At 35.8% G+C, this 25518-nt stretch overlaps 3 protein-coding genes across 5 annotated transcripts in view; 1 reads left to right on the top strand and 2 right to left on the bottom strand.

Annotated features, from left to right (window-relative positions):
• The window catches only part of syne2b (spectrin repeat containing, nuclear envelope 2b), an 89381-nt gene extending 84564 nt beyond the window's left edge, over positions 1-4817 (bottom strand). For all 3 annotated transcript variants that reach the window (XM_043255315.1, XM_043255313.1, XM_043255312.1), the window contains exons 1-2: positions 4662-4817; positions 2616-2741 (exon numbers count right to left, since the gene is read on the bottom strand). In XM_043255315.1, the coding sequence (XP_043111250.1) occupies positions 2616-2703 (88 nt within the window). In that variant the 5' untranslated portion in view covers positions 2704-2741; positions 4662-4817. The remainder of the gene's footprint in view (positions 1-2615; positions 2742-4661) is intronic.
• A 2026-nt stretch (positions 4818-6843) lies between these two features.
• gphb5 (glycoprotein hormone subunit beta 5) lies at positions 6844-9278 on the top strand. The gene is made up of 3 exons (XM_043256342.1): positions 6844-6872; positions 7539-7722; positions 9087-9278. The coding sequence occupies exons 1-3, from the start codon at positions 6844-6846 to the stop codon at positions 9276-9278; spliced, it is 405 nt and encodes a 134-aa protein (XP_043112277.1).
• A 3203-nt stretch (positions 9279-12481) lies between these two features.
• The window catches only part of kcnh5b (potassium voltage-gated channel, subfamily H (eag-related), member 5b), a 34099-nt gene continuing 21062 nt past the window's right edge, over positions 12482-25518 (bottom strand). The window contains exons 10-12 of the mRNA XM_043254700.1: positions 24081-24277; positions 12586-14605; positions 12482-12493 (exon numbers count right to left, since the gene is read on the bottom strand). Of these exons, the coding sequence (XP_043110635.1) occupies positions 13583-14605; positions 24081-24277 (1220 nt within the window). The 3' untranslated portion in view covers positions 12482-12493; positions 12586-13582. The remainder of the gene's footprint in view (positions 12494-12585; positions 14606-24080; positions 24278-25518) is intronic.

The raw sequence follows: 25518 nt of genomic DNA on the forward strand, positions 1-25518 counted from the left end.
GGAAGGATTTGACAGTCACTGCTCACACACTCCTGTATCAGCAGTGCAGGATGAAGGAAAGCTTTGAAATGGTTAAAGTTATCAGCTGACACCCATGCTAAGTTTCCTAGGGATTTATTTAGAGTTCAGCTATCAAATACTAACATGCTTTTACACTTGACACAGTTGACCCACAGTCATTTTTACCCTGGAAACTGATATGTCAAGCACTGTAGTACATAATAATGTATATTTTTTATTACACAGCAGGTAAAAGAAACCTGCAGACAAACTGAAACAAAAACCCATAACAAAGCTTACCATTTTGAAATTATTTTCTTATAGTAAAATAAAATAAAATATTACCAATTGTTTATGTAGATTTTTATCACTCTGATGTGTTTCAGTCACATGTAAAACATACATTTGACTAATAAAACATTTATAAAACACACAAAAACTCAAAAGCTGAATCAGCCACCTTGATCCACCTCAGAAAGAAAGATAAAAAAAGTGACAAAATTCTCCCAGCAATCACTCCCCTTTACTGGTGACCTAATTCAACTCTACCAAAACACAATGACAGAAAAGACTGGAATGTTTCCAATGAACAAAGTTGATATCGTATAATCTAATTTGTTTTGGGAGGTGCATTTCTTAGAGACAACACCTCCCTTTGAGAGAACAACAGAGGGAGGAGACACAATCATGAAACCATAGAGAAGACAAAAAAAGAAAAGACACATAACTTGGACGACAGCTTTTGAAAGACACTATTTAGGCGGGACAGACATGTTGAACAAATGACTTCTTTAATGATTCGTAGTAATAGTGCAGTAAAATTAAACGTTGTACATTACTAGAACTGAAAGCTGCATGATTACTGTAGTCTAAAATAACTCTTTCAAGACATAAAGGCAATGTTGAACATTTAAAAAAAAAAAAAAATCTACAAGATTGCATGGCAACTCTTTTTTGATACATATTATTTGCACCTCACCTTGTGATCCATGTCGAGATCTTTCAGACAGGTGTTCAAGCCTGACAAAATGAGACGACTTCTTTTTGTTGTCTTTTAAGGAGACATCAACAGTGGTGATTGCACAATGATGCTTAGATGTGCATGATAGAATGATATTAATCAGTTAAAACTGCACTAAACAACATTTTAATCATTACACACTGACTGGTCTATCTACAATACTTTCAGCATTTTAGTATTTAAGTATTTTTCACTCATTTCAAACCAACTACAAACTCACCCATGCTGCTGTCAGCAAATTTGCTATCCCAGAATTCCCTGTATTATCATCAGTTGTTGTATGCTGAAGTGTGCAGTGACAAAAATGTTTCAGAAACCAGCCTCATCTTGAAATACAGCAAAGCAGTGCAAAACTCCCGCATTGAAATACTGGAGAACATGTGTTAGCTGTAGAACTCAAAAGTACCGTAAACACACAGCACAACTTGCCTGGTAACCTTTAGAGAGGTAATTCAGGATCAGTGCCAGTACTGCAGGTTTCAAAAAAAGCTCCACCTTTTTCTTATTCTAAAAGAAACGCGCACAGCATGTCCACACAGGTGCTGAGTTACGCTTCTCCTAATGCAGCTCTGCTGTATCCTCAGGGCTCCAGAAGTGATCAACATGTTAAGACATCAATTATTCACTGATTCTTGGGGCATGAAACAAATATTGTGAAACCCAATTTCAGTCAGTTTTTACTATTTTACACCATTTTTTTATTCCATTTCAGAACACTATCAAAATCATAATGTATGTTCTTTTTCTGATGATTTAACAATGACAGAATGAGAACTAGTAGCCTCAAAGCACATTGAAACATCAGTTCTTGGCAACTGAATGACCCCTTGACTTCACAAACAAGCAGTGATCAACATTTCTTTATCTGAAAATATTTGGAGAAATCTAGTGACTACATCACTTGCTCACAAATGGGTGCCATCAGAATCCAAACAGCTGATAAAAACATCACAATAATCCACATGTACATAAATCTACAATAATAAACCAGTGCTTCTGGATATAATACGAGGCCTGTATCTATAATATTGCTTTTTGGATCTAAATTGCTAAATTAATCCAAATCTGTTCCGTTCAAGAAAAAGACTCATCTACATTTTAGCCTGAAGGTAACTACATCTTTTTTTCTACTACTTTACTCTCAAAACAACAACAAAAAATTACCCACACCCTGCATTCTAGAAAAACACTTTTGTGCATCTCTTCATGACTCAGGGCAACAGAACTTTAATTACATCTGTGTGTTAACAACCAAACAATCTGCAAAACGCGTGACCATTATTTATGTCTTAAGTCATTGATTTAATATCACAGCAAAATGAATTTGGGTGTATGTATGCGTCAACGAGAGATGAAGAGAGAGATTTTAACCCCTATCGTTTGGCATCACCAATATATCAATCTAATTTAGTCTACTTTTGAATAAACAGATAAAGAAGTTTGTTGAATGAATGAATCATTCATGAAGACCAAATAAGAAGGGAAAATGATTGCAATATATACATTTCAAAGCCCATAACAGATAATGAAAGAGCAAACCAAATATGAGCAACATTTTATTTTCGTTTTATGCTCATTAAATCTTTAATCTGACCTTGCAGTAGTATGTGGACATCATCGATGTCCAGTGGGAGTGAGCCCCGTTCATCGGGCAGGCCTCTGGATGTCCTTTGTGATGTCATGGTTCCCACGGAGAGAGGTCAGCTGAGCATTTCAGCGTCTGTGAACAGGACAGATGAGGTCTTAGCTGTACAGGTGTATACTCTTAAGTATAAAGCTGTTTTCAAAAAATGGTGTTTTCAAAGATGCATTATATGTAAGAACTATTTTTGATTCTCCAAAAAATTATCTTTTTTTCTTAGTGTGAAGGACATTTTAAAAAATAAATAAAATGATAAAATCTTTATTTAATAATGTACTTACTTTGACAAAGGGTCCTATGTGTTATGCATTTATTTTCTTTTTCTATTCTAACTTTTATTAAATGTTTGTTTTGTCATTTAGGGAATTATTTCCATAAGAAAGGCATACTAGACTTCAAGAAAGACTAGTTTTTCATATTAGAGATCATAACAAGTTCCCTAGTGTATTTGTGTGTGTGTTTCATATTTTAGCCATTATATTAAGACATATATGAAGAGGAAACTTAACATATGGAAAGTACTGCACAGTGGGAATAACCATTACGTTCCAGTGGGTAGACATGTAAAGCAATGGCACCCTCTGGGGAGCCAAACTTTTTTTTTTTTTTTTATTTGAGTCATGTTTATGTTGTCAGCATGATCATTAAAGACTGTATAAAGTACTGGATAAACACAAATTTCTAAAAAAACAAAACGAAACCGTAAAATCCAAAAAGTCACTGCAAAATGTCATTGCATCAATCATGAATGCAAACGTGTGTCCTTGCAGCACAACATGACTCTGTTAGAGAGCAGAGGGGTGGAAGAATGTGAGCTATCATTAGCTGGACTCACAGGAATGAGAACACAGAGAGAAAGAAAGCACACATAATGGCATAATAATGTGAAATAAAAACACAGCAGGCACTAACACAGACCGGACACATTCCCAGAGATCAAACAAATCCGTGCACAGTATCTAAATCAGAGCGCTGGGATGACAGCTGAATTACACTAAATGACATGGAAACTTCATGCCCATGGACTGACCACAACAGAATCTAAAGCGCTTCACACGTACAGAACGCAACACTCTCACAGGACAATCACCTAAGTACAGCACATACAAATCTTTCAGAGAACGTCACTATGCCTAACCTGACAACTACAAAAACACTGACAAAGAAGCATTGATTGTATTTATTCACCCAGACTCTAGAAACGTCTTTCCACTAAAACATTCAATTAAGCTCTTTACCTAACTTTTTTCCATACAGTAATGTGACTATTTTGGACACACTATCCATTTAAACCAATGCACAATTTTTTTTACATTCATAACAGAAATCATTGCCAAAACAGTAAGCAGGTGCTCCTCCCCCCAAGAGAAGACAAAAGCTGTAAGTAACGCTTAGCGGGTTGGAATATAGTGGCATACCGAGTCAATGGCAGAATCTGCGTACACAATACTATCTCTATAATAGCAGTAATGTGTGTATTGTTTTTATTTAAATTAATAAATACGTTTGAATTTAATTTTTCGAATATTTCGAGTTGCAGGCACAGGCAAAAGAAGCGTTCCGCACGCGGTCCGGAATAAACAGCGTGACCTTTGACACACGACATGCCTCGAGCTCGAGAGGGGTGTTGCGTGGGGCCCGAAATAGCGCTCGAGAGGGCACGTGTTACAAGTACGGCACAATATAACGCACATCAATATCAATATCAACTATCAAACACATACAGTTTACAGTTCTACTGCGTGGTGTGGCTTTAACTGAATCCCGTCAGTTCCTTTTTAAACTAAAAACCAATTCAGTATAGCCTGTTAGCTATATAAAGTGACATTATATTTATGTTTTACGCATTCGGCCGACATTATAGCATTGAAATAACTTTCAGAACAAATTGAAATACAATCAACCCGCTTTAAACACGGTGTTATAACGTTATGGGTTATTCAGTGACCTTAGAACTGTCAAGGTGGGACTGTTCAGAATTACTCAAACTCTACTTACATGTTTGGCAAAGTATGAAACCGCCTTTGAACGTCCACTTGCACCAGTGTTGAATGCTTTCCGTCGTCAACTTCAATAACGACAAATACGAGTCGTTAGGGAGTTCATATTACTGCGTGTAGCGAAGAGTGAAGCTCGTATATTCCCTCCCGTTCCCAGCTGAGCTCACCGGGAGAAGCGACCGGGCGGCGGAGTGTAACCCGACTCGCCGCGGGGGTCTAATTATAACGGCCACTCAGGGCAGCGCGCGGACCTAAAGGAGTGTAGCGAATAAACCAATAAATTAACACTCTCTGTAGATCAATAATGGCACGAATTGTGAGGGTTTTGGGGCAGGTCACCCACAGACGCTTGAGCTACGAGCTTGTTAAAAGTTACTGCAAGTTTCATACAAGTAGACTATATACTATTAAAGCATTAGCCTATAGATCATAGGCCTATATAGATTAGTTTATTAGCTTATAAATTTGCATATGACAAATAGGCACACAGCAAAACATACAGTTGTTTAAAAAATATACAGTGGTAGCCAAAATGAATAGAACACTAATATTTTCATCAACTGTTTTTAAGTCGGGTTTTCCAGAAGAACTGTGGCAACGTCTCCAAAAAGCTTTAAGAGACCCCAGTGCTGTTAAATGTTTTAGGCACTTAAAAATGTAAAAAAAAATAAAAAAAAAACCACAGTAAAATGAGGACGCTGTCAAAAATTATTTCATATATATAGCTTCGTTACTTAGCGTTGGTAGGTCTCTCAAAGCATATTAGAAATGTTGCCATAATTCTTCTGGAAAAACTGACATAAAACACTTTTTACAGTTTTACAATTACACGTATATGTTTATATTATCAATCAATCATACTAAGCCTGTTAAAGAAGGCAAAATACTTTACTTTACTGAATATTGTTATATCAGTGTATATCTACATGTACAGGACGTGTACAAAATACCGATGGGAAATGTTGTGAGTCAAATTATTTATAATTATATCAAGTTAACTTTACCAAAACTTGACCACTGGGCGTCACTGTGGCATAATTTTTTAATTTTTTTATTTATTTATTTTTTACAAATGTTCGTTTAACGTTACTTTCTCAGTTTGTTTAATGCACACAAAAACACTTGTTTACTCCGGATATTACTTTGTACAAATATAGCTAATATGTATTATGTATTGTGCCTGATGAGCTATATGTGTTTGTTGTTGTTGTTTTTTTTTTACACAAAATGAAAAAAGTTTTTAAAAGCTGTTTGGAATTATTTATTGAATTTCCATTAGTGGCCCCATGCAGAACAATCCTATTCTTCAGTCTCTGGCAGCATATTATACATCTAATATGCCTGTTTGTCATTCATCAAATCCAAGCACATTCAATGCAATTTTTTTCTAATTTAATGAAGGAAAAAAGAATAATGTAACAAAGAAAATTGGTATTAGAGAATATTAAGCAAGCAAAATTGTCATCCTGCCCCCTCACGTGTCAATTACATCAGACCTTTTTGGAAAATCACTTTTTAGATTATACCTCCATGTTGCCATGGAAAGTGTATCCGACTAAACTGTAATTGTTTGGAGCCTGACGTCTCATTTAACCTGTTCTGACACCTCCTGGACTAACCACAGCCCACGAGATGGATGGATGAATAAATGAATACATGGATTAGAGGATGAATGTGCTTCCTATTCTTTTCCATGCGGATGACTCTGAACAAAAGGAGGTTCTCTCCTCTTCGTTAAGTTAATAGACGTACGGTTGATGTACCTGAGCAGCAGGTAAGACGTGCACAGATTTCAGAGCCTGAGGCGCAGGATCAATCTCCACACACATGGACTCACTGGCTCCTTCCCTGTTTGTCTTTGGTCTTATGTGACATCTCTTTATTACTGCTGGATGCAGCTGGCGCTACAGAGACAGCCCCGTGTGCTTTAGGTGGGCAGTGCTGTTTCTAATAAATTACAGATTTGTGCAAGTTCAGTGTCAGAGGAACTTCGGCAGAGGTGATATCGGGACTGGAAGTGAGATTTCTCGCTGATTCTGGAGACTTTTGCTGTGCTGCATCTGCCATCCAGGTATCTTTGACCTTGCTGAAACTATAAGACAAATAGAAGATACGTTTTGAGAATTGTTGTATTAATTATTGTTATTTCGTAAACACATCCACAGTCACTGGAATCAGTAATGGCTCCAATGCGGTCTGGTGCACAGGGGTGAGAAGTTTAAATGGAAATTATATTTTGGTCTTATCTTATCATAGTTGCGTAATGTATTGGTTTATGATGGATTCAAAAGTTAAACAGTAAAAACAAAAACGAAAAATACATACTTCCAAATTTTGGGATTTTTATGTCATTTATTCAATCAAAACTAAAACAAAATTGTCAAATCATATTACAATATAAAAAATCTCCTACTTTAAGATAGTTAAAAATGATACCAAAGCTGAATTTTGTCATATGTCCCTTCTAATATGGATCAGTCTTATAATAAAATAATTCTTATCATCTGTGTTGAAAACACTGAAACCTAATATTTTTTAATATTTTTTGATCGATGGAATGTGAAAATGACCATTTGTTTGAAATAATTTTTATTTGTAAAGATTATAATTGTCTTTAATTTTACTGTCAATATAAAGCACCCTGAATGAAAGTACTAAAAAAACGGAACGGTATACGTGCCCCAAAACTATTTTAATGTGGCTTTTCATATTATAGAATTATAATCTGTATAATTTTATATAAAACAGCTCTGTTTTCACAGATCATTACAAGTCAAATTATACACTTGTTATGCTACAGAGCATTTGGCATTTAATCGTTTGTGTGAGACGCCTGACCTCATCATGAACTTTTATTCTTATTCTTTCTGGACAGACTGTGCTGTGTGACACTGATTGTTTGGCTGTGTTGTGGAGCTCATACTGAGGCCTCTGCGCTCAACCTGAAACGCTTCATCGGCTGCGCAGTCAGAGAGTTTACCTTTCTGGCCCGTAAGCCGGGATGCGGCGGGCTGCACATCACCACCGATGCCTGCTGGGGACGCTGCGAGACCTGGGAAGTAAGACTGATATTAATAGCCCTTGACAAACATATACTCACATAAAAAGAGAGAAGAGTTTTTGGACCTCACCTGCAATGCGATCAATACTTAATCAAAATGATATTAAAAAAAAAAAGTGATAGTAATACTATATTACAAGAAACCACAATTTTTTTTTTACAGTTTTATAATTCTCTAAAATGTCGAATTAAACTCTGTATATATACTGTATATTACATAGTAGCTTAATGTAAATAACAGACATGGTGATTTTGCTTTCATACAAAACTGAAGCAGCCCAAAAGAAATAACTTTGGCAAAAAGGCAAAGACATTACGTTAGAGTATTTGTTTCGCAAAATAACTTGCATTTGTGTTATTAATTGTTTTTTAAGATTGGATTGTGTTTTCATTTTACACATAGAGCAGATGAAAACACTTCGGGAACAGAACTGATGTTTGACCCAAATAATCATTTTCCAAGAAAAAAAATAAATAAAACTGAACGGCTTTTGCTCTTAGGAGAGAGCCGGAGAACCTCTTCAGCTGATTGCTAGAAATTAAAGGGAAAAAAATATCGGGAAAATAGAGAAAATGGCTGAGATATTGCAGTGAGGCTTGGCTTTTTCCTGTTGTTTTTATTGTTTTATAATGGTTTCTTATGTAATTTTTGGTTCATGGTGATTTCCAGCAAAATATGTTTTTCATACATTACTATTTACTGCTCTTTATTATTGATGAGAGCATATCTGAAAGAAAGTGACAATTTACTTTAATTGCCTAAAAACTAAAGAAATAAACAATCATTGAATCTATGAAGTAACCTTCCAAGATCTCGTCAATATCTACATTTAAATCACTGCTTAAAACTTATTTGTTTTCATACTGCAACCTTTCTTAAGTTGACTTCTGTTTCATCTGTACCATTTACATATTACTCCTCTGATTTCCTGCGTTTTCATTATTTCCTCTATTATTATTTGTCGTTATTCTCTGTATTATAGTTTGAAGTTATCTTCACAGAAAGGCACTATATCATGAAAAAGTATTATTAATCACTTTTATTACTCAAAAACGTAACTAGATACATCTAAATCATCCTCACTGCATTCGGTTTTAAAAGTCAGATCAGGATAATATTAATTTTTGAAGAAAAAGCGCCTTCAGGGACAAATTTCACTTCCAGTAAATGCTATTTGGCTTGGAACAGACATTTGAGACATTATTTAACATGTTTAATTAAAGAGTCTACAGTTGATTATTAAATATTAAACTTTAAAGGCGCTTTTAAGTCTACAGTGTATCTAAAAAATAAATCAGTAGCCCAGATGAAAAGTCCTCATTATGACATCAGTCTGACACGTGACCTGTCAATCACCGCAGAAGCCTGTCCTGGACCCGCCCTTCATCGAGTCACATCAGCGCGTCTGCACTTATAACGAAACTCGGCTGGAGACGGTACGACTGCCGAACTGCTCAGCAGACGTGGACCCGTCCTACACCTACCCCGTGGCCCTCCGCTGCGACTGTGGGGTTTGTCTCACTAGCACCACTGAATGCATCACTTCGGTCTGATATGCTGGAGAACTCAGCCTACACTTAAAACACCAAAGAACATGTGCACTGCAGGAATCAAAAATTCACGTCTTTACACACATAGGAGAGAGTTTACCTTCAAATGGTCACTACATCATCTTTGTACTTTCCTCCTCCTTTTTTTCCTGAAAAGAGCAAACCTGAATAAAACTGCAAACACCTGTGGTCTTTCTGTCATAAGTACATGGCATAAGCCGTTAAATAATGTAACATCTTGTGTGCTGTCCTGCGCTTTTAATTGAGAGAGAAAAACCTCTACAAACCCCCATGCACTAGCATTTAGAAATGTTATTAAACCGATCAAAAGTGACAGTAAGGACAGCTACCATATCGAAAGTATTACGAATGAATTGTTCTTTTGAATTTGCTTACTTAAGCATGATGGGTAACAAGTACGTGTTTGTATTTTTTTCTGACTTGTTAGGAGATTTGTTGTGTTTTTTTTACAGACACTAGAGGCAAAAGTCTTGTGACTATGACACATGTCCATACGTGTGATAAAGAAATCATTAGGGGGTCCCACCACCTGCTCCATGCTGCTCTCATCTCAATCACTGACTCATAGCGTAATGCCATTTAAATATTTACCACCTGCTCTTGACTTTCTATCTCAGGCTAACCAGACAAATGTTTATCCATTTAAACTTTAGTGTATTTACTTTACATTTGCACACACACACACACACACACTAGAATACATAATTTTCCCAAAATCCTTGCAGCACTGAAGACAATTTTTTTCTGAATGCTGCGCAACTGTGAGTTCACATGTCCCAGCAGTCTCTGCATGATAAATTATTTAAAACTTCGCTAATGTGAAAATGATGAGAAAACATTCTCCTCTTCTATTCTGGCATTGTATTGAGTAGCAGATGCACATGATTATTACCTTTTCCATTATGAACCTGAACACAGTGTGTAACGCCTCAGAGGTCAAACTCGGCAGATTCTGCACTGGAAATTACATTTAGGGCCAACGGTTTAATATAGTTTCATTAAGCCACAATCACAAATGTGTGCAGATTACTTTCATTGATTTTGCTGAGATAAATGTGTTTTCTTCACAAGTAAAGGGCAAAAATGTTGTCTCTTATTGTGACAAAGATGCATTTTACTTTATGGCAACTGTTGTGCCATAAAATTAAACAATACATTTATTTTAAAATCAAATACAGCAGACTACCTCAAAAAACAAACAAAAAAATAATAATATAAATATATATATACGTAATATATATGTAAAACAGTAATATTGTTATTATTACAGTTTAAGTAACCGTACTTTTGATCAAATAAATGCAGCCTTTGGTTAAATATATTTTAAAAATGCATCAACACCAAACTTTGCAATGTGTGTTTGTAAGTTATCTTGAAAACATGTGGTAAATGTTGAATGTAAATGTTGTGGTTTCACCAATTTAGATCACTAAAAAAACGCACTCAAAAAAAACCCTAATAAAACCACATTTTATTTTAATTAAATTGATTTTCATCTGCAATTGCAAGATAATATTTTCCCCACATTTTCAGCTCCTTGGCAAAAACCATGTGTGGGGGTACAAGAGGGCCTCAGGGCCATAATCTAGTCTTTCAATCAACGTTGTTCCCGGAGATTTTGCAGCTATGGTAATTTTTGGCATGTGCGATATTCACCAGCATTCCCAGAAATGTCAAACCTCCCCCGATGCTGCCTTTGTCCCAGATTAACTGCCAAAATTACCCGTCTGTCAAATCACTTCCATTCAATTAACTGTCAACTAAACAAACTCTAAATCTGGCTCTACTCATGGACAAGACAGGCTCAAACAACACTGGGCGTTCTAGCTGACAGGTACAGATCCAACCAAATGAGCTTCTAAATATAAGCAAGAGAGAAAATTGAATAGAATGCACTGTACAATCGTCTTACACAGCACTCGTATCTCGTCTTTATGTTCATTCATTTTTGGTCTTTTAAAATACTATTATTTAAACCTGCACTATTTCAAGGTTACTAAATAAGTAAATCATAATGTAAAAGGTATCGCAGGACAATAATTCTGAACTCTCTCTATGCATCCAGGCTTATCCATTTTTTGAAAGGCACTGATTTATAATTATGTTCCTATAACGCAATGCTTGGGATTATGCAACACTGTTTTACTTAAAGCAGTCACAATGCAAAAAAACAGTCAAAGTAAAAAAAGAGTTATGCCTTGTGATCTTGTAATATTAGCTTTCATACAGCTACAGACAATTGTCTCATATCTAGACAACCTGACCAATAAGAATCTGATCATTCCCATTCATCATAATTGTAATTTATAGCAACTTTGGATCAGCTAAAAGCAACAGTTTATGAAGAATTTGAGACAGAACTAAACTGGAACTATTTAGTACACAGAAGGCAGACCACATGTTACATTCAATACAGCACAGTCTTTGGTTTTACGTTTTGGTTTTACTCAAATGGGCCCGTGAAACAATATTTATGTGTGTGAGAGTGCATAAAATAATAAAAAAGCACAAAACTGATTTTTAAAACCAGGCCAATCCCAGATCTTTAGCAAGCTCAGCAAAAAGAGACTGAGAGTGAGAGATAAATGGGCTGCAATAACAATCTTGAGGGCTTGGTGCCAAGCTGCACCACCGCTACCTGAAAATTGACTTCAGCCGAGAGCTTCATCTGTCTTTTTTTTTTGTAGAGAACAGGACCAAACCAGCAGGGCCGCAACACAGGTACATTTAACTCTCTGCTACCTGGAAAGAGGGAGGGAACATTAAAATGTGTTTATGATTCGAATGATTAAAAGAAATGAAGGAAAAATTGTTATGAAACAATGTATACAATGTACTGTATGTGCATATACATATGTATCTTTTTTTTTTTTTTTTTTTTTTTTTTTTTACTTTTTAGGATTCTTCAATAAACAGAAAGTTTATAAAGTAAATAGAAGTTATACAGTAAGTAAATACATTGTTTTAAAAAAAAATCTTGTAACAATGTAACAGTCGCTTTTAATACATTTCATGCATCCTTGCAGAATAAAAGACTAAATTTCATATTAAATAAATAAAATGTCCATGCCCCAAAATATGTGTGTCTATACTGTACACAATAGCGTTTTAAGTGAACTTCAGAAGAAATAAACACAACAACTTTAAAAGGATACAATCCTTCTATAAGAACTTTTTCACGGTCATTGCAGAGTGATCTTAATTATAATTTATTTACCAGGTTAAATAACCCAGATGTGTTTTGGTAAAAAAAAAAAAAAAAAATTATGCATACATAACATTTACCAACAATTATAATTTATTTACCAATTTTTGTTAAGGTTGCATATAATACAGTCAACAGATATACAGTGATGAAGCTGCATTTCAGGCCCAAGAGCTGCTACTGAAATAAAACAAACCCAATAACATTGAGTGGAACATAAATGAATGGCATAATACTACACACTCCAAAATCCTTGTCAAAAAGAAAACTGACACATGTAAGTAAAAATGTATAGAAAGACAGACAAAAAAAACAGACCTGTCCCACACTGATAACCAGTGGATTTTTTTTCTTCAGCTTTATCTCAAGAGTGATGTTCAGGTCCTTTAAGGCAAACTTCTTGAGTGCTGTGAAAGTCATTCATGCATACGTAAATGTTTCAAACACAACACATTCTTCCTCAGTGATCTGCCATGCTACATTTGTTAAAAACCTGAATGTACATTATGGTAATATCAAGACAATCAACAGTCTCTTTCATTTACACATTGAAAATAAGCATTCTGTGAGAATAAATAGATCTGCATGCAGTTAACTGCATAATATACAAGCATTTAAATATAATTTCAATTGTACAGACGTCATCAGGGTTGTACATTTTTGGCAAGCCAGAACCCAGCTGGACATGCATTATAAATACAAACTCACGCTGAAAAAAGAGGGAAAAAAACTATTGTTCCTGCATTACTTCAGTGTGCAAAAAAAGTGCTGATTGAACATTAAAAAGCACTAAAACTAAAAATCCCATTATTTTTGTATTTCTCAGTACACGCCCCTGTACTCTGATGGGGTTAGAGTTCCTGGGAGTTACTTAGATCCAGAAACTAACTCCTGTTCTCATACAAATGTTCAGGTGTCAGCTTTATCCTCAGAAATCAGAAGCTAGAAACAAACCCAAGCTCCTATTTTAGGCCTTCCTGTATAAGCTGCAGGTACAGGTGCAAAATTTGGATGAACCAAAGCCCCGGCCATGCTACAAACGCTCCCTCTCAAAACCTTATTGAATCCAAAGTCTGATTTCCTATGGCAAACTTTCTTCCTTTTCAGAATCTGGCGTACTGAGTGTGGACACTGGGATGCTGCCTTGTGCTTTGAGTTTGGGTCTGTGTGTTTTTGGGGTTGGGTCTTCGCTAGACGTGGACTTTGAAGTCTCTAAAAGCAGTCTGAGAATCTGTCCAACCCGTTCTTCTAAAGTAGACATCCTTCCATTCAGAGCTTGGATCTCTGTCCGCAGCTCCAGCCTTGCCTCCTGCAGAGAGGCCTGGAATGAGCTCTCGCTACTGGGGTAAAAATCCCGGGCTGGCCCTTCTCCTCCACCTCCTCCAGGAACAGGGCTCTGTGGTTCTGAAACCCTATCCAGTCTCTGGTCACTGTAAGTCAAGCCACTATCCCAAGAGTCCGTTTTGCGGAGCGAATTCTTCCTGGATGCTCCGTCCTCCTCGACACTTTCTATCTGAACTTTGACTTCTGGTGGAATGCGCTCCATGGAGACGGCTTTGGCTGCATTGTTCAATCCCTCTTTCCTCTCATCCTCTGGAGGTGAACCTGGGGCAGCCATGTTGTTTTTCAGTCTCATCCAGCCACGGGCGGTTCCTGCAGGTTTGGTCCTTGCCGTGTTATTCACTTTGAGGCGATTTGCGACTTGGTCGCTGCTGGCCACGGCAGGTTTGAGTTCCATGATGTCGCGGTTGTTCTGCTTGACTGAGTCGCCCACTTTAGGGTAGGCCAGGCAGTTCTGGATGGGTGTGATTTGGGAGATGGTGACCACGCTGCTGGTGGACCCATTCTGAACCGCATGCAGCGAGTTCTGCATGAGGGAGGCATGAGGTTTCGGCATCCGTGTGGGCTGCTGTAGATGCTGCTGATTCTTCTCTAGGTCTAGCTGGGCCGAAGCTCCCTGGTTACGGAGCTCCTTCTGCTGTTTAAACTTCTGGAAAAGTTTTCTGACCGGGTGGTCCACAGGAATGGTGAGTGGAACTTCATTCTTTGAGCGCTGCCTTTCTTCTTCCTCCTTCTTCACATCGATGATTTTCCGAAATATAAACTGGATATGAAGAGAAGAAATACTATCAGTTAGATAGGAAATCAAAACATTAATTTTTAGGGGAGATAAAACTTATATTAGAAAAGACAAAATGTTTGAACATTTAACATATAGTAGTAACATGAATATCAAAAATAAGTGCATAACTAAGTATAAAACTGAAACATTTATTATGTAATAACAGGAATTTCAGAATTCCAGGGTATTACAGAAAATTGATACTGAGCTTTTATCTTTTTCTCCTGCCATCACACTAAAGCTTCCATTTTGTGTCTTGCGGTGGTCTGCCCACAGACTACATGCGTTTGGAGATTCGGTCTTAAATTATGCATCTGTTTTTCTCTTCACCCCCCTCTTTGTCTTGTTCCTGCCTTTCTCAGATCTCCTCTTTTTATAATTTTTTCACCACATGAAAATCATCAAATTCTTTACTGAAACTAATATGTGGTGATGGATTCATTTAGCTCAGCTGATAATATTAATTTACTTGTGTGTCTTTCTCCCAAGTTAATGTAAAACACGACTACAGATAAAAACGGCTCAATTCAGTAGCTTCTAACAAATAGTTTGAGTAAACATTAGAGATTTTTATTCTGTTAATTAAATATACTTTATTATTTTTACATTTACGAAATGTTTAAGCAAAAAAGAAAAAGCTAGCATCACATGATGGACATTAAATATTACAATAGATCATGTAATATTTAATATTTTCTATGTTACCCTTTTGCGTCAATCTATTATTTATCTATCTATCTATCTATCTATCTATCTATCTATCTATCTATCTATCTATCTATCTATCGTGTTTATTCACATTAAACTGATTTTTTTTTTTTTATTACTCTCACCAATTTTCCTATTTTTCTAAAGAATCTGTATTATTCTGAAGAATCCATACTGAGTGTGTTTGACTCTTAAATCTGAACACAAACATGCAAAACTGATGGATTAGTTCAGACACAGGAGCTTACAGAAAGAGAATGTCTGTCATTCTCTTTTGCCCTTTTTCTAAAAGTCAGCAGAACAAGAGCTGAACACTGCAACATTCTCAGTTTGAACGTTACAACATTTTCTGTCCCACTGAGGCTTCGTTTGAGATCACACACCTTCCTCTGACCCACAAAGTTCCTGGTACAGCTTAGAGTTATTCACACAAAACCAACAGAAATTATTTAATGAGTTCCAATCACGGCGGGAACTGCGGGTTTTTGTGTTGTTTTTTAATAACGCAGGGAAATGAAAGCTCATTAGAACCTATTCCTTCTGACCCCTTTCAAAGCAGTAATTGCTTGCATGCATTTTCAACACATTTGCAAACCAAGTTTTATGACCAACACAGTAAATTTGATTTCACTAACTGTGGTAAAGCTGGGGATGAACTGACCCTGAGGAGCAGAGGGATGCTGGGACTGTTGTCTGGTAGGCTTGTCAAAATCAATTTAAACTTACAAAGCAAAAAACAAAGATTTGAATGGAGTTCTCTATAGTCTGTCACATGGACAGTTAGTGACTGGCCCCTGCTTCGACTGGTTTTATCTGTCTTTCTTCTTTCCGACCTCCATCGCTCCCTGTGCTGTGACAAGAGTCCTCAGAGAAAGGTTAAAATTAAGGCAGAATCTCTTTCATGATGTTGTAAGTGGACATAAACCAAGCAATTAGTGCATGAAGAGCATGTGAGTGATTAGGAGAGAGAGGCTCTACTTAACTAAACCTCAAAAACCTGAACACAAGTAATACTATGGCTGAAAAGTAAACATAACCAATAAGATTAGCAGCATTTGATCAATAAGTAAATGGCACCGACTGCTGCAAAAGATGAGATAATGCGCATTATGACATTGTAATCGCGTACCCTCTTGCGGAAAGGACACAATGCTAATTTGTAATATGCATATTCAGATTTGTGAAATGCATATGGTAATATCAGAGAAATTAACATTGCCAGAAGGCATATTGTATAAACAATTACCACATAAAGTGGCACACGACTGAAATATCTACATGAAAATCTATAAATGCTTTCATATCAGAAGACAGAGGCAGAAAAAGAGGCCTTTCTAAACTCATAAACTCCAGCCTCGGTTTGAGCCAGAGCCATTATCACATTCTTTACGGATCCGATGCAATGATACGGTTCGAAATTTTTAAATGGACCGACTCTTATTCACCTCAAAGGACTTTAGCATCTCACTGTGTCTAAACAAGAGACGGCGGTGGCTGACCTGACCGTCCTTCCCTCAAGGAATATCACACACAATGCACATCACAGCAACACGCATCACAACTTCATGCTTTTTCTTGGAGTATTAAAGCACTCTGACAACATTCTTTCCATATTGGAACGGCTATTTTAAGATTCTACTTCTGATCTTGGAGCGACAGAGTGAAGGATTTGTGCACTGGTGTGTGTTCACCTGCAACTGTCAACAGAAAGAGAGAACGAAAGATAAAAAAAAAAATAGCTGTTATGATGCATGTGAGTGTTGAGGTCAGTGGAGCAATTAAAAAACTCTAGCAACCGTAAGTCAGACATCATATCTCCAATACACCAATCTATCAGACTGTCTACCTCTGTAAACATGTTTGAAACCCATCTTAACACATATCTGTTAATGAGGACTACTGGTTTGGAGGAGATGCATTTAAATATAGTTTATTTTTTTGTTTTATTTTTATCTTGCTTTATTTTAGTATCTTTTTCTTTGTATTATTTTAAGTATACAGCACTTTTTTGTAAATACAGTACACTCTGTGATGTTAAGGTGCTTTAAAAAAAAAATTGCAATTTGATTACTCCACTTGGTGATTTAGCTCTCAAAAAATGTCTTACTATTACGATAAAACAAGTTTTTACTACTTTTCTTCTTTTAATTATAATGCACTAGCATTCAAAAGACTGGTTTTAGTGATTTACTTATTAAAGGTTTTAATAGAGTTTAAAAATGATTAAGAGAAAGTAGGTTGTTTATAATGCTTTTATAAGTTTTAAAAAAAGTCTTAAAAAAAATCTTATTGTTATTGTAAAAACTGAAACTGATTTCAACTGATTTTGTTAAGAACCAATATTTGACCAATGATGACTGAGCACAAAATAAACATATTAGGATGATTTCTGAAATGTCATGTGATACAATAAGAATACAATAATAACTATTAATTTTCCCTTTTTATTATTTACATAAAAATGCAGCTATGGTAAGCATGGTATAGGTATATATATACACAGGACATTGAAACACATGCACACATGCAAACTGTATATATATATATATATATATATATATATATATATATATATAGCGTCTATATATAAATATAAATATATATATATATATATATATAGAAAGAGAGAGACATCTGAACATGCCACTTGTCAGTCCTTTCCAGTTTGAATGTTTGTTATATGTGTGAAGCATTGAGGTTTGAGTGACTTAAAATGACATAGAAGCCTGTTAGCAACACAATTGCATAACATAACTTGGACACACACACACACACACACACACACACACACACACACACACACACACACACACACACACACACACACACACACACACCACACACACACACACATAAACCGCCATCCCGCAGTAAGGAAGCGTCTTCTCTCTGACGAGAGGTAATTGGCTCAAAATGTGTCCACAACGTTTACTGCTGAGAATCACTGACAAATGCTTCAGACCCTCTTACTGTCACATTACAGTTAGGAGGAAACCAGGTGTGCTCACACACACATAACTCCTCCTCATTATACACTAAAAGACAACGTAACCCCATCTTAAATGTACGAATCCCCACACAGACGGAGAAATAAATTAAATTCCTATGACATAACGCCAGCAAAAATATCACACATACAAGCTTTCAGATTTACAGCTGCCACATCACTCCAAGTCCCTTTCACGCATTATTGCCAGCAAGTAAAAAAGCTGGGCCGCTCCGCTCCTCCATCAATCGCTCTAGAATGTTCTGGAAGCACCCAAGAGAGAAGCCATTATTCCAAAGAGGAAACCGGCAGGGGAGTCTCACCTTCTTGCCTGAGGACCTGTGTGTGTGTGTGTGTGTGTGTGTGGGGAGGTCGCTGTGTGTGTCCATGATTAGATAAGACTGATTTTTTTTTTCTTGGTGAGAGCTCTTGGGGACCATCTGCCTGAGGGGAGCGAATTGGAGCATTTCATCTTTATCCGTTTGTTTTTGTGTGCATGTGTGTGTGTGTGTAACTTTTTTCTGTCTATTTTCCATATATTTATCATATAAAGTGTCTAAAGTTGTATTTGTGTATCTCTGTTCTCTCCTGAGCCCTAGCACTACAGAGAATAAACTTAAAAACATCACTAATTAGACCACTAAACAGACCAAATGGAGATTAAGACAGGTCTGAGAGGGAAAACAAATCAGAGAGAGAGAGAGAGGGAGAGAGAGAGAGAGAGAGAGAGAGAGAGAGAGAGAGAGAGAGAGAGAGAGAGAGAGAGAGAGAGAGAGAGAGAGAGAGAGAGAGAGAGAGAGAGAGAGAGAGAGAGAGAGAGAGAGAGAGAGAGAGAGAGAGAGAGAGAGAGAGAGAGAGAGAGAGAGAGAGAGAAAGAGAGAGAGAGAGTGAGTCTTGGGGAGAATTCACTTAAAATGAATGGCTAGAGTTGGAACTGCAATCAGTTTATATTATATTATAAAGACATACATATGTACATACATGTATAAAGTCATGAGTTATATTCTTTTTTTTATTATACTTTGTAGGACAGTAACTTTTGGCACACTTGACATAAGGCCTGAAATATTTTTTTTTTTCTGTAGGAAAGCACATATTTCATCAACATGGAACATTCTATAACAAGAATAATTTGCATGAATAGGAGTAAACTTTAGTAAACTTATCTTGTAATGATAATCTATAGACAAACTTTTTTTTAAATTAATATTATGAATATTTTTTCACAGTTTTGATGTTTTGTATTGAAACTGATAAATGGATTAAAAGAAATATATTGGAAAAAGTCTTTAGAATTAGACTCATCTCATATAGTTTCCTAGTTCTTTGTTCTTGGAGAATAAAACCTATTTCTAATAAATAAATCCTTCGGTTACTTCAGAAAAAAAAGAAAAACACTGTCTGCACCACTATTTAGAAAATAAAAAATAATTGTTAAAAATCCAATACATCTTATGATCAAAATCACAAGAAACATGAGAAGTGTGCATTTTCTTCTTAAAGGAAACGCTGCATCTTCTCTTTTTCTCTCTAAATATCTTTCTTATTTTTATCTTTCAGCCCTACACTGGTGCCTTCACTGTACCGTAACCAACCCTCGCTCCTCCCTCACACACACACACACACTGAGGGAGAGTGTGTCAGTCTCAGCGGGTGATTAGGTGACACATTAGGGCTGTTTAGGTGATCCAGCCTGTCACCTGCAGCCACACACACATGCATCTAATGCAGCCATGCACTCAAACAGACTGATGAGATATGAGATTCAATCTTCTGTTCAATTTAGTGTTTAAAGAAAATAATTCTAAACCTGTCCAAATCTTTTTGCCTGAGAAAACATTTGACTCCCGGGGGAAATAACACACCCTTTACGCAAATCTGCAGTAGCTACATGGTGCCCAGACTTTCTGCCAAGACGCCACAGTTACTTCTTCAACAAGACAAATGAAGCAACACCTCCAGGAAACCACATGACATTTGAGCCTATGTGCAGTGTTTTATTAATATAAAACGATGGTTTAAATTTGTTATTTTTTATTGCCTATATAACTGGCAATTATAAAATAAAAATTGCCTACATGTACTGTTGAATATAACAATTATAGGGATATATAAAAAGAAAATAATAAATAATAGCATATAATAGAAATAATAATAGTGATCATGATAATAACTACAATATTAATCAGTTGAGATGTACTATATTATATACACGTAATACACAGGTTTTGCCATTTATTAATATAAATATAATGATTTAACTTAAAAAGTATTATTTGTAGTAGTATTTAGTAAATATATTTATATTACTATACATATAGTAATGTGTGTGCACGTCTGTGTATATAATTATATAATTTACTATTATTAACAATAACAACAACAATACCAATACAATAACACTACAATAAAAATATATATTACTAATAGAAATGCATGTACTAATAGACACTAATACTAATAATAGATAATACATGTGAATATTTGAATATTTGTATTGCAAAACAATATTTAATCCAGAACTTTTTATTATTAATATTACTATTATTATTATTATTATTACACATGCTATTTACAGGAAAAAAAGAATGATGTCTTTGTTTGCTTGCGATGTTGAGACAATAATGCCACTTCTGAAAATTTAATGTGGTTTGACAGTAGTACTGTAGTACTTTAGGCAAACAAGCAGTCTCAGAATTTGGAAGTTAGTGGCAGACTATTCTGGGTCACATCATTAATGCAAAAGCCTTCTGGAAGAAGTGTGTCTGTCGGCCTGAAGGCCCACAAGATGTCTTAAAAACTTTGACTGATTAACCAGAAAACACACATGCCATCAAATGCAGCACGCATGTGAGGATATTACACAAAAATAATCATCTCGCACCTCCGTCCTGCACACACAATCAACAACACACCAGCAAGAAACTCTGTGCATGACTCTCTTTCTTTCTTTATTTCTTTCTCCAGAGCGATATAATCTCTCTCTCTCTCTCTCTCTCTCTCTCTCTCTCTCTCTCTCTCTCTCTCTCTCTCTCTCTCTCTCTCTCTCTCTCTCTCTCTCTCTCTCTCTCTCTCTCTCTCTCTCTCTCTCTCTCTCTCTCTCTCTCTCTCTCTCTCTCTCTCTCTCTCTCTCTCTCTCTCTCTCTCTCTCTCTCTCTCTCTCTCTCTCTCTCTCTCTCTCTCTCCTCCATTAGATGGCAGATACATGCTTAAAATCTAAATCTTTCATTCTGTTGAAACCCCTAGGCTCCTTGGACAGAGACACTAAACGCGACCAGTCTATCATTTGACCACAGAAGAGTTTTGAATTCACAAAGCTGTTTTGTTTGTATATCATATATACCATAAGCATAAACCCCACGTATATAATGAGAAGTATTCATTTTTGTTATTGGTCTAACTTTTGGTCCGATAGCTGTTTCATGGCAATCGTGAAGGTTTAAAAATGACTCACGATGCTGATTTTTCCTTAATTTTCTATCCTAGGTGAAAAACCTAGGAATAACACTCAAAAATATCTTGAAACTGATATTACTGCAGACATTTCTACAATAAGGCAGAGTAAACAAGAGCATCACGATCTTTGAAGCTAAATATACACAGTCAAGAGTGCTTCTGGCAATATTATTGTAAATAATGATTTGAATAAAATAATGTAATAATGATTTAAAATTAGCAAATAGTGCCAGGCATTTATCACAATTAATCATGATTAACCAAAATAAAAGCTTTTGCGTACATAATATATATATGTGTGTACTGTCAATATTTATTAAGTATATAAAAAGACAAATACATTATATATTAAAAAATATTTACATAATAAAATTTTATTTGACTTATTAATTTTATTTCGAATGTGATTAATCATGATAAATTGTTGCCCAGCACCACACACATATGAATGTGTACCTTGAGTGCAGCGTAAGTTAAATAAAAACATCTACCAAATCTATGATAAATAAATGAATTAAATCAAAATGTGACTTATGATTGCATTCCATTCTATTCCCTTAATTTTGTGTCCTTTATTAATATGAATACAGCTGCGATAAAGACTAAGAATAACACTCAAATATGATGAAAAGTAATGCATAAAACAGTGCTGCTGTGAATTTTTGTTTTGCTTCAGCATTGATGCAAGACTCTTTGACAGCGTAAAAGCAGGCAGGGAACAATCAGGGTGGAAAAAGGGAATAACATTAAGAAAAGAGTGAGAGGAAGAGAGCGAGAGAGCAAGTGATAAACAGGAGAAGTATGTATGAGAGGAGCTTTTGCTTTTGATTTATTCATATCTGACCATTAACCTAAAAAACACTATGTTGTGTGTTTTTGTGGCTGCATGTGTGTCTCAGTAATTGTTTAGAAAAGAGCAAGAGAGAAAAAAAAACAGAAGAAAGAGGCAAACAATAAGCTTCTAGTCGAATCCAAGGCTGGTGATAAAGAAAACGAGTAGAGATGAAGTGTGTGTGTAAATAAGAGAAAACGCTAGAATGATAACAATTGAACAGTGAACATGAAAAAAGAAAATCTTTGCTCCAACATACTACATGTTTTTCTTTCTCCACGGGCCCTCTTCCCCTCTTTCACATTACTGACCCAGTTCTACCCATAATCCCCCTGACGGCCATGACACATCTTTATACTCTGTACTGTATCCAATACGATTAGGGGAATTGATGACAATTGTGGCTTATATCCAATCAGAGCTTTGAGAGCTTATAGGGTTAGTTAACCTAAAAAATATTTTTTTTTAATAATTGATTCTCCCTCATGTTGTACCAAACCTTTATATTTTCTGTTATTTATATTTAAATAGATAACTTCGCTGTATTCTAGTTCAATTTGTGATTATCAAAAAGGAAAGCAAAAAAAAAAACACACACTCTAGCCTTCTGAAGTCATACAGTAGCTATCTGTGAGAAACAGACCGAAAACGTCCTCTTCTCCACATCTTTCAAATCACTTACTGTATTTACTGTATTTTCCTCCGTAAATCCACTTTCCAAGCATGAAAACAGGCAATAAAACAAAGAAAGAGGTTTGGAGGGTGAGTAAGTGATGAATCTTTAAATAGCTTTGAATTGAAGCGTCAAAAAAACAAACAAAAAAAAAACACAACCCCATTTTTAGATTGTCACTTAAATAAATACTTCACCCGAAAGTTATACTAACCCTCATAACATTACAAACCCATAACACTTAGAACAAAACTTTAAAACACAAGTTAAACTATTGCTAACGAAACCTACAGATAACCCGATATGATATTTTTCACTCATAAATTTTGGTTACTAGGAAATCTCTCAGGTTTTATTCAAAATGTTTTAGTTTGCGTTTTGAAGATTAACCGAGTTTGGATCAACATGTGGGTGAGTAAATGACAATTTACATTTACGTGTGAAGTGCCCCTTTAATATATCCAACACATCACCATAATTTCTCTCTGGGTAATTTAGATCTTTAAACACAATCACTGCGTTAATTAGTATCACAGACTAGCTTGACAGAACATAATAATTAAGTTGTCAAATCATCAACTATTACACCCATTTAATGCCGTAGCACGTGATCAGAGAACAGGGCCCAGAAGTGGACAAGGAAAAAAAATAAAGAATCTTCAAAGATTTCTACACAAAGGGAAAATGGTTTGACTGAATAAAGCTGAACTCAGACGAATGAAGTAAAACACTGAAATATCCAAGCAGACACAATGAGAGAGACACATAAGATAAGATAGGTGTGCAGGCTAATGCGTCTCACCCTTTTGCGTAGGTTGCAGGTGAGAATGAGGTTTCGAGAGAAGGAGTTGGCAAACGCTGTGTAGAAGTCCAATACTTTCAGCAAGGCTTCTCTTTTTATGATGTGAAGATCACAGTACGTTAACGCCCGAACGTTAGCGCATGAGTGGGCCAAAGTAGTCTCTTTCCAAAATACATCACCAAACACGTCCCCTTTACCTGAGAGAGAAAGAAAAAATATCACAGAATATGCAAAGAGAAAATAAGAAGACTAGACTGCTTATTTGGTGTCAATCAAATGCATTATCTCACAGCAGAGTTGAGCAGAAGAATGATCAAATCTGACATTTTAATTAATTTTCTCTTTATAGGGCTAGGGCTTGAGCTGGAGAATTACTTAACTGTATTAGAAAAAGTTCGGCATACTCATCTTAAAATGGGTAACTGACCTAAAAATGAACATTTTTTTAATCAATTACTCTCTTGTCATTCTGAACTCATTTTGTCTTTATTTTTCAGTGGAACACAAAAGTAAGTATTCTGAGGCCAAACAATAGGTTTATGTGATGAATAGACAGAGAAATAATGGGACAGTTCACTTAAACATGAAAATTCTGAAATCATTTCATAACCTCATTCCATTACAAAACTGTACAACTTGCTTCCCTCTGCAGAACACAAAAGATTTTTTTTAAGAATTGTTCTCTGATTGGCTCTGGTCTGCTCCTACAAACCCCTCAATAGACTTCAGAACTTTTAGAACAAAGTGCATGAATCATGTGAACCTTTTCTGGTCCTTCATAGCATAAATTACAATCAACTTTTTCAAGCCGCTGAGCATTCTTCAAAAAATCTTTTGTGTCCCACATAAGAAAGGAAAATTAAATGATTCTGGAACAGCATGAGGGTGAATAAATGACAGAATTTTAGCTTTCTGATGAATTGCACGATGACAGATCTTTTTGTATGACTTGCATTCAAATTAGATTATTAAAAAAAAAAAAAAAAAAAAAAAACATTTAGGGAACGGAACTGGTTCTATTCAACAATTAACAAACCATTAACAACAACATCACTCATATTATAAAACAGATACATTTTCATTTCTCGGCAAGTTCAAATTTTAAGACCAAAATGAAAACCAAAACTATTCGCAGATGCAATAAACGTGAAGCCCATGACAAACTTTAAGCTCAAGGATCTTTCTTTAATCATCTCTCGTTTTCAGAACTGACAGAAAGCCTGAGTGAAAGAGGGCAAGAAACGGTAAGAAAGCAGGATAATTGCTGCATTAGATGAATGTGGTATTATCAGATAGGAGTGCAGTTGTCTCTACTCGTTTGAGATGCCAAAGATCAATGGCACACTGATCTCTCCCATCACTTTCCACAGATCCTCGGCGCCAAGAACCTAAAATAGACCTTCAACCTTCAAGTCCTGCACTGATTCCATAGGACGCA

This window comes from Puntigrus tetrazona, chromosome 13 (assembly GCF_018831695.1).
Source record: "Puntigrus tetrazona isolate hp1 chromosome 13, ASM1883169v1, whole genome shotgun sequence".
In the NCBI taxonomy this organism is placed as follows: Eukaryota; Metazoa; Chordata; class Actinopteri; order Cypriniformes; family Cyprinidae; genus Puntigrus; species Puntigrus tetrazona.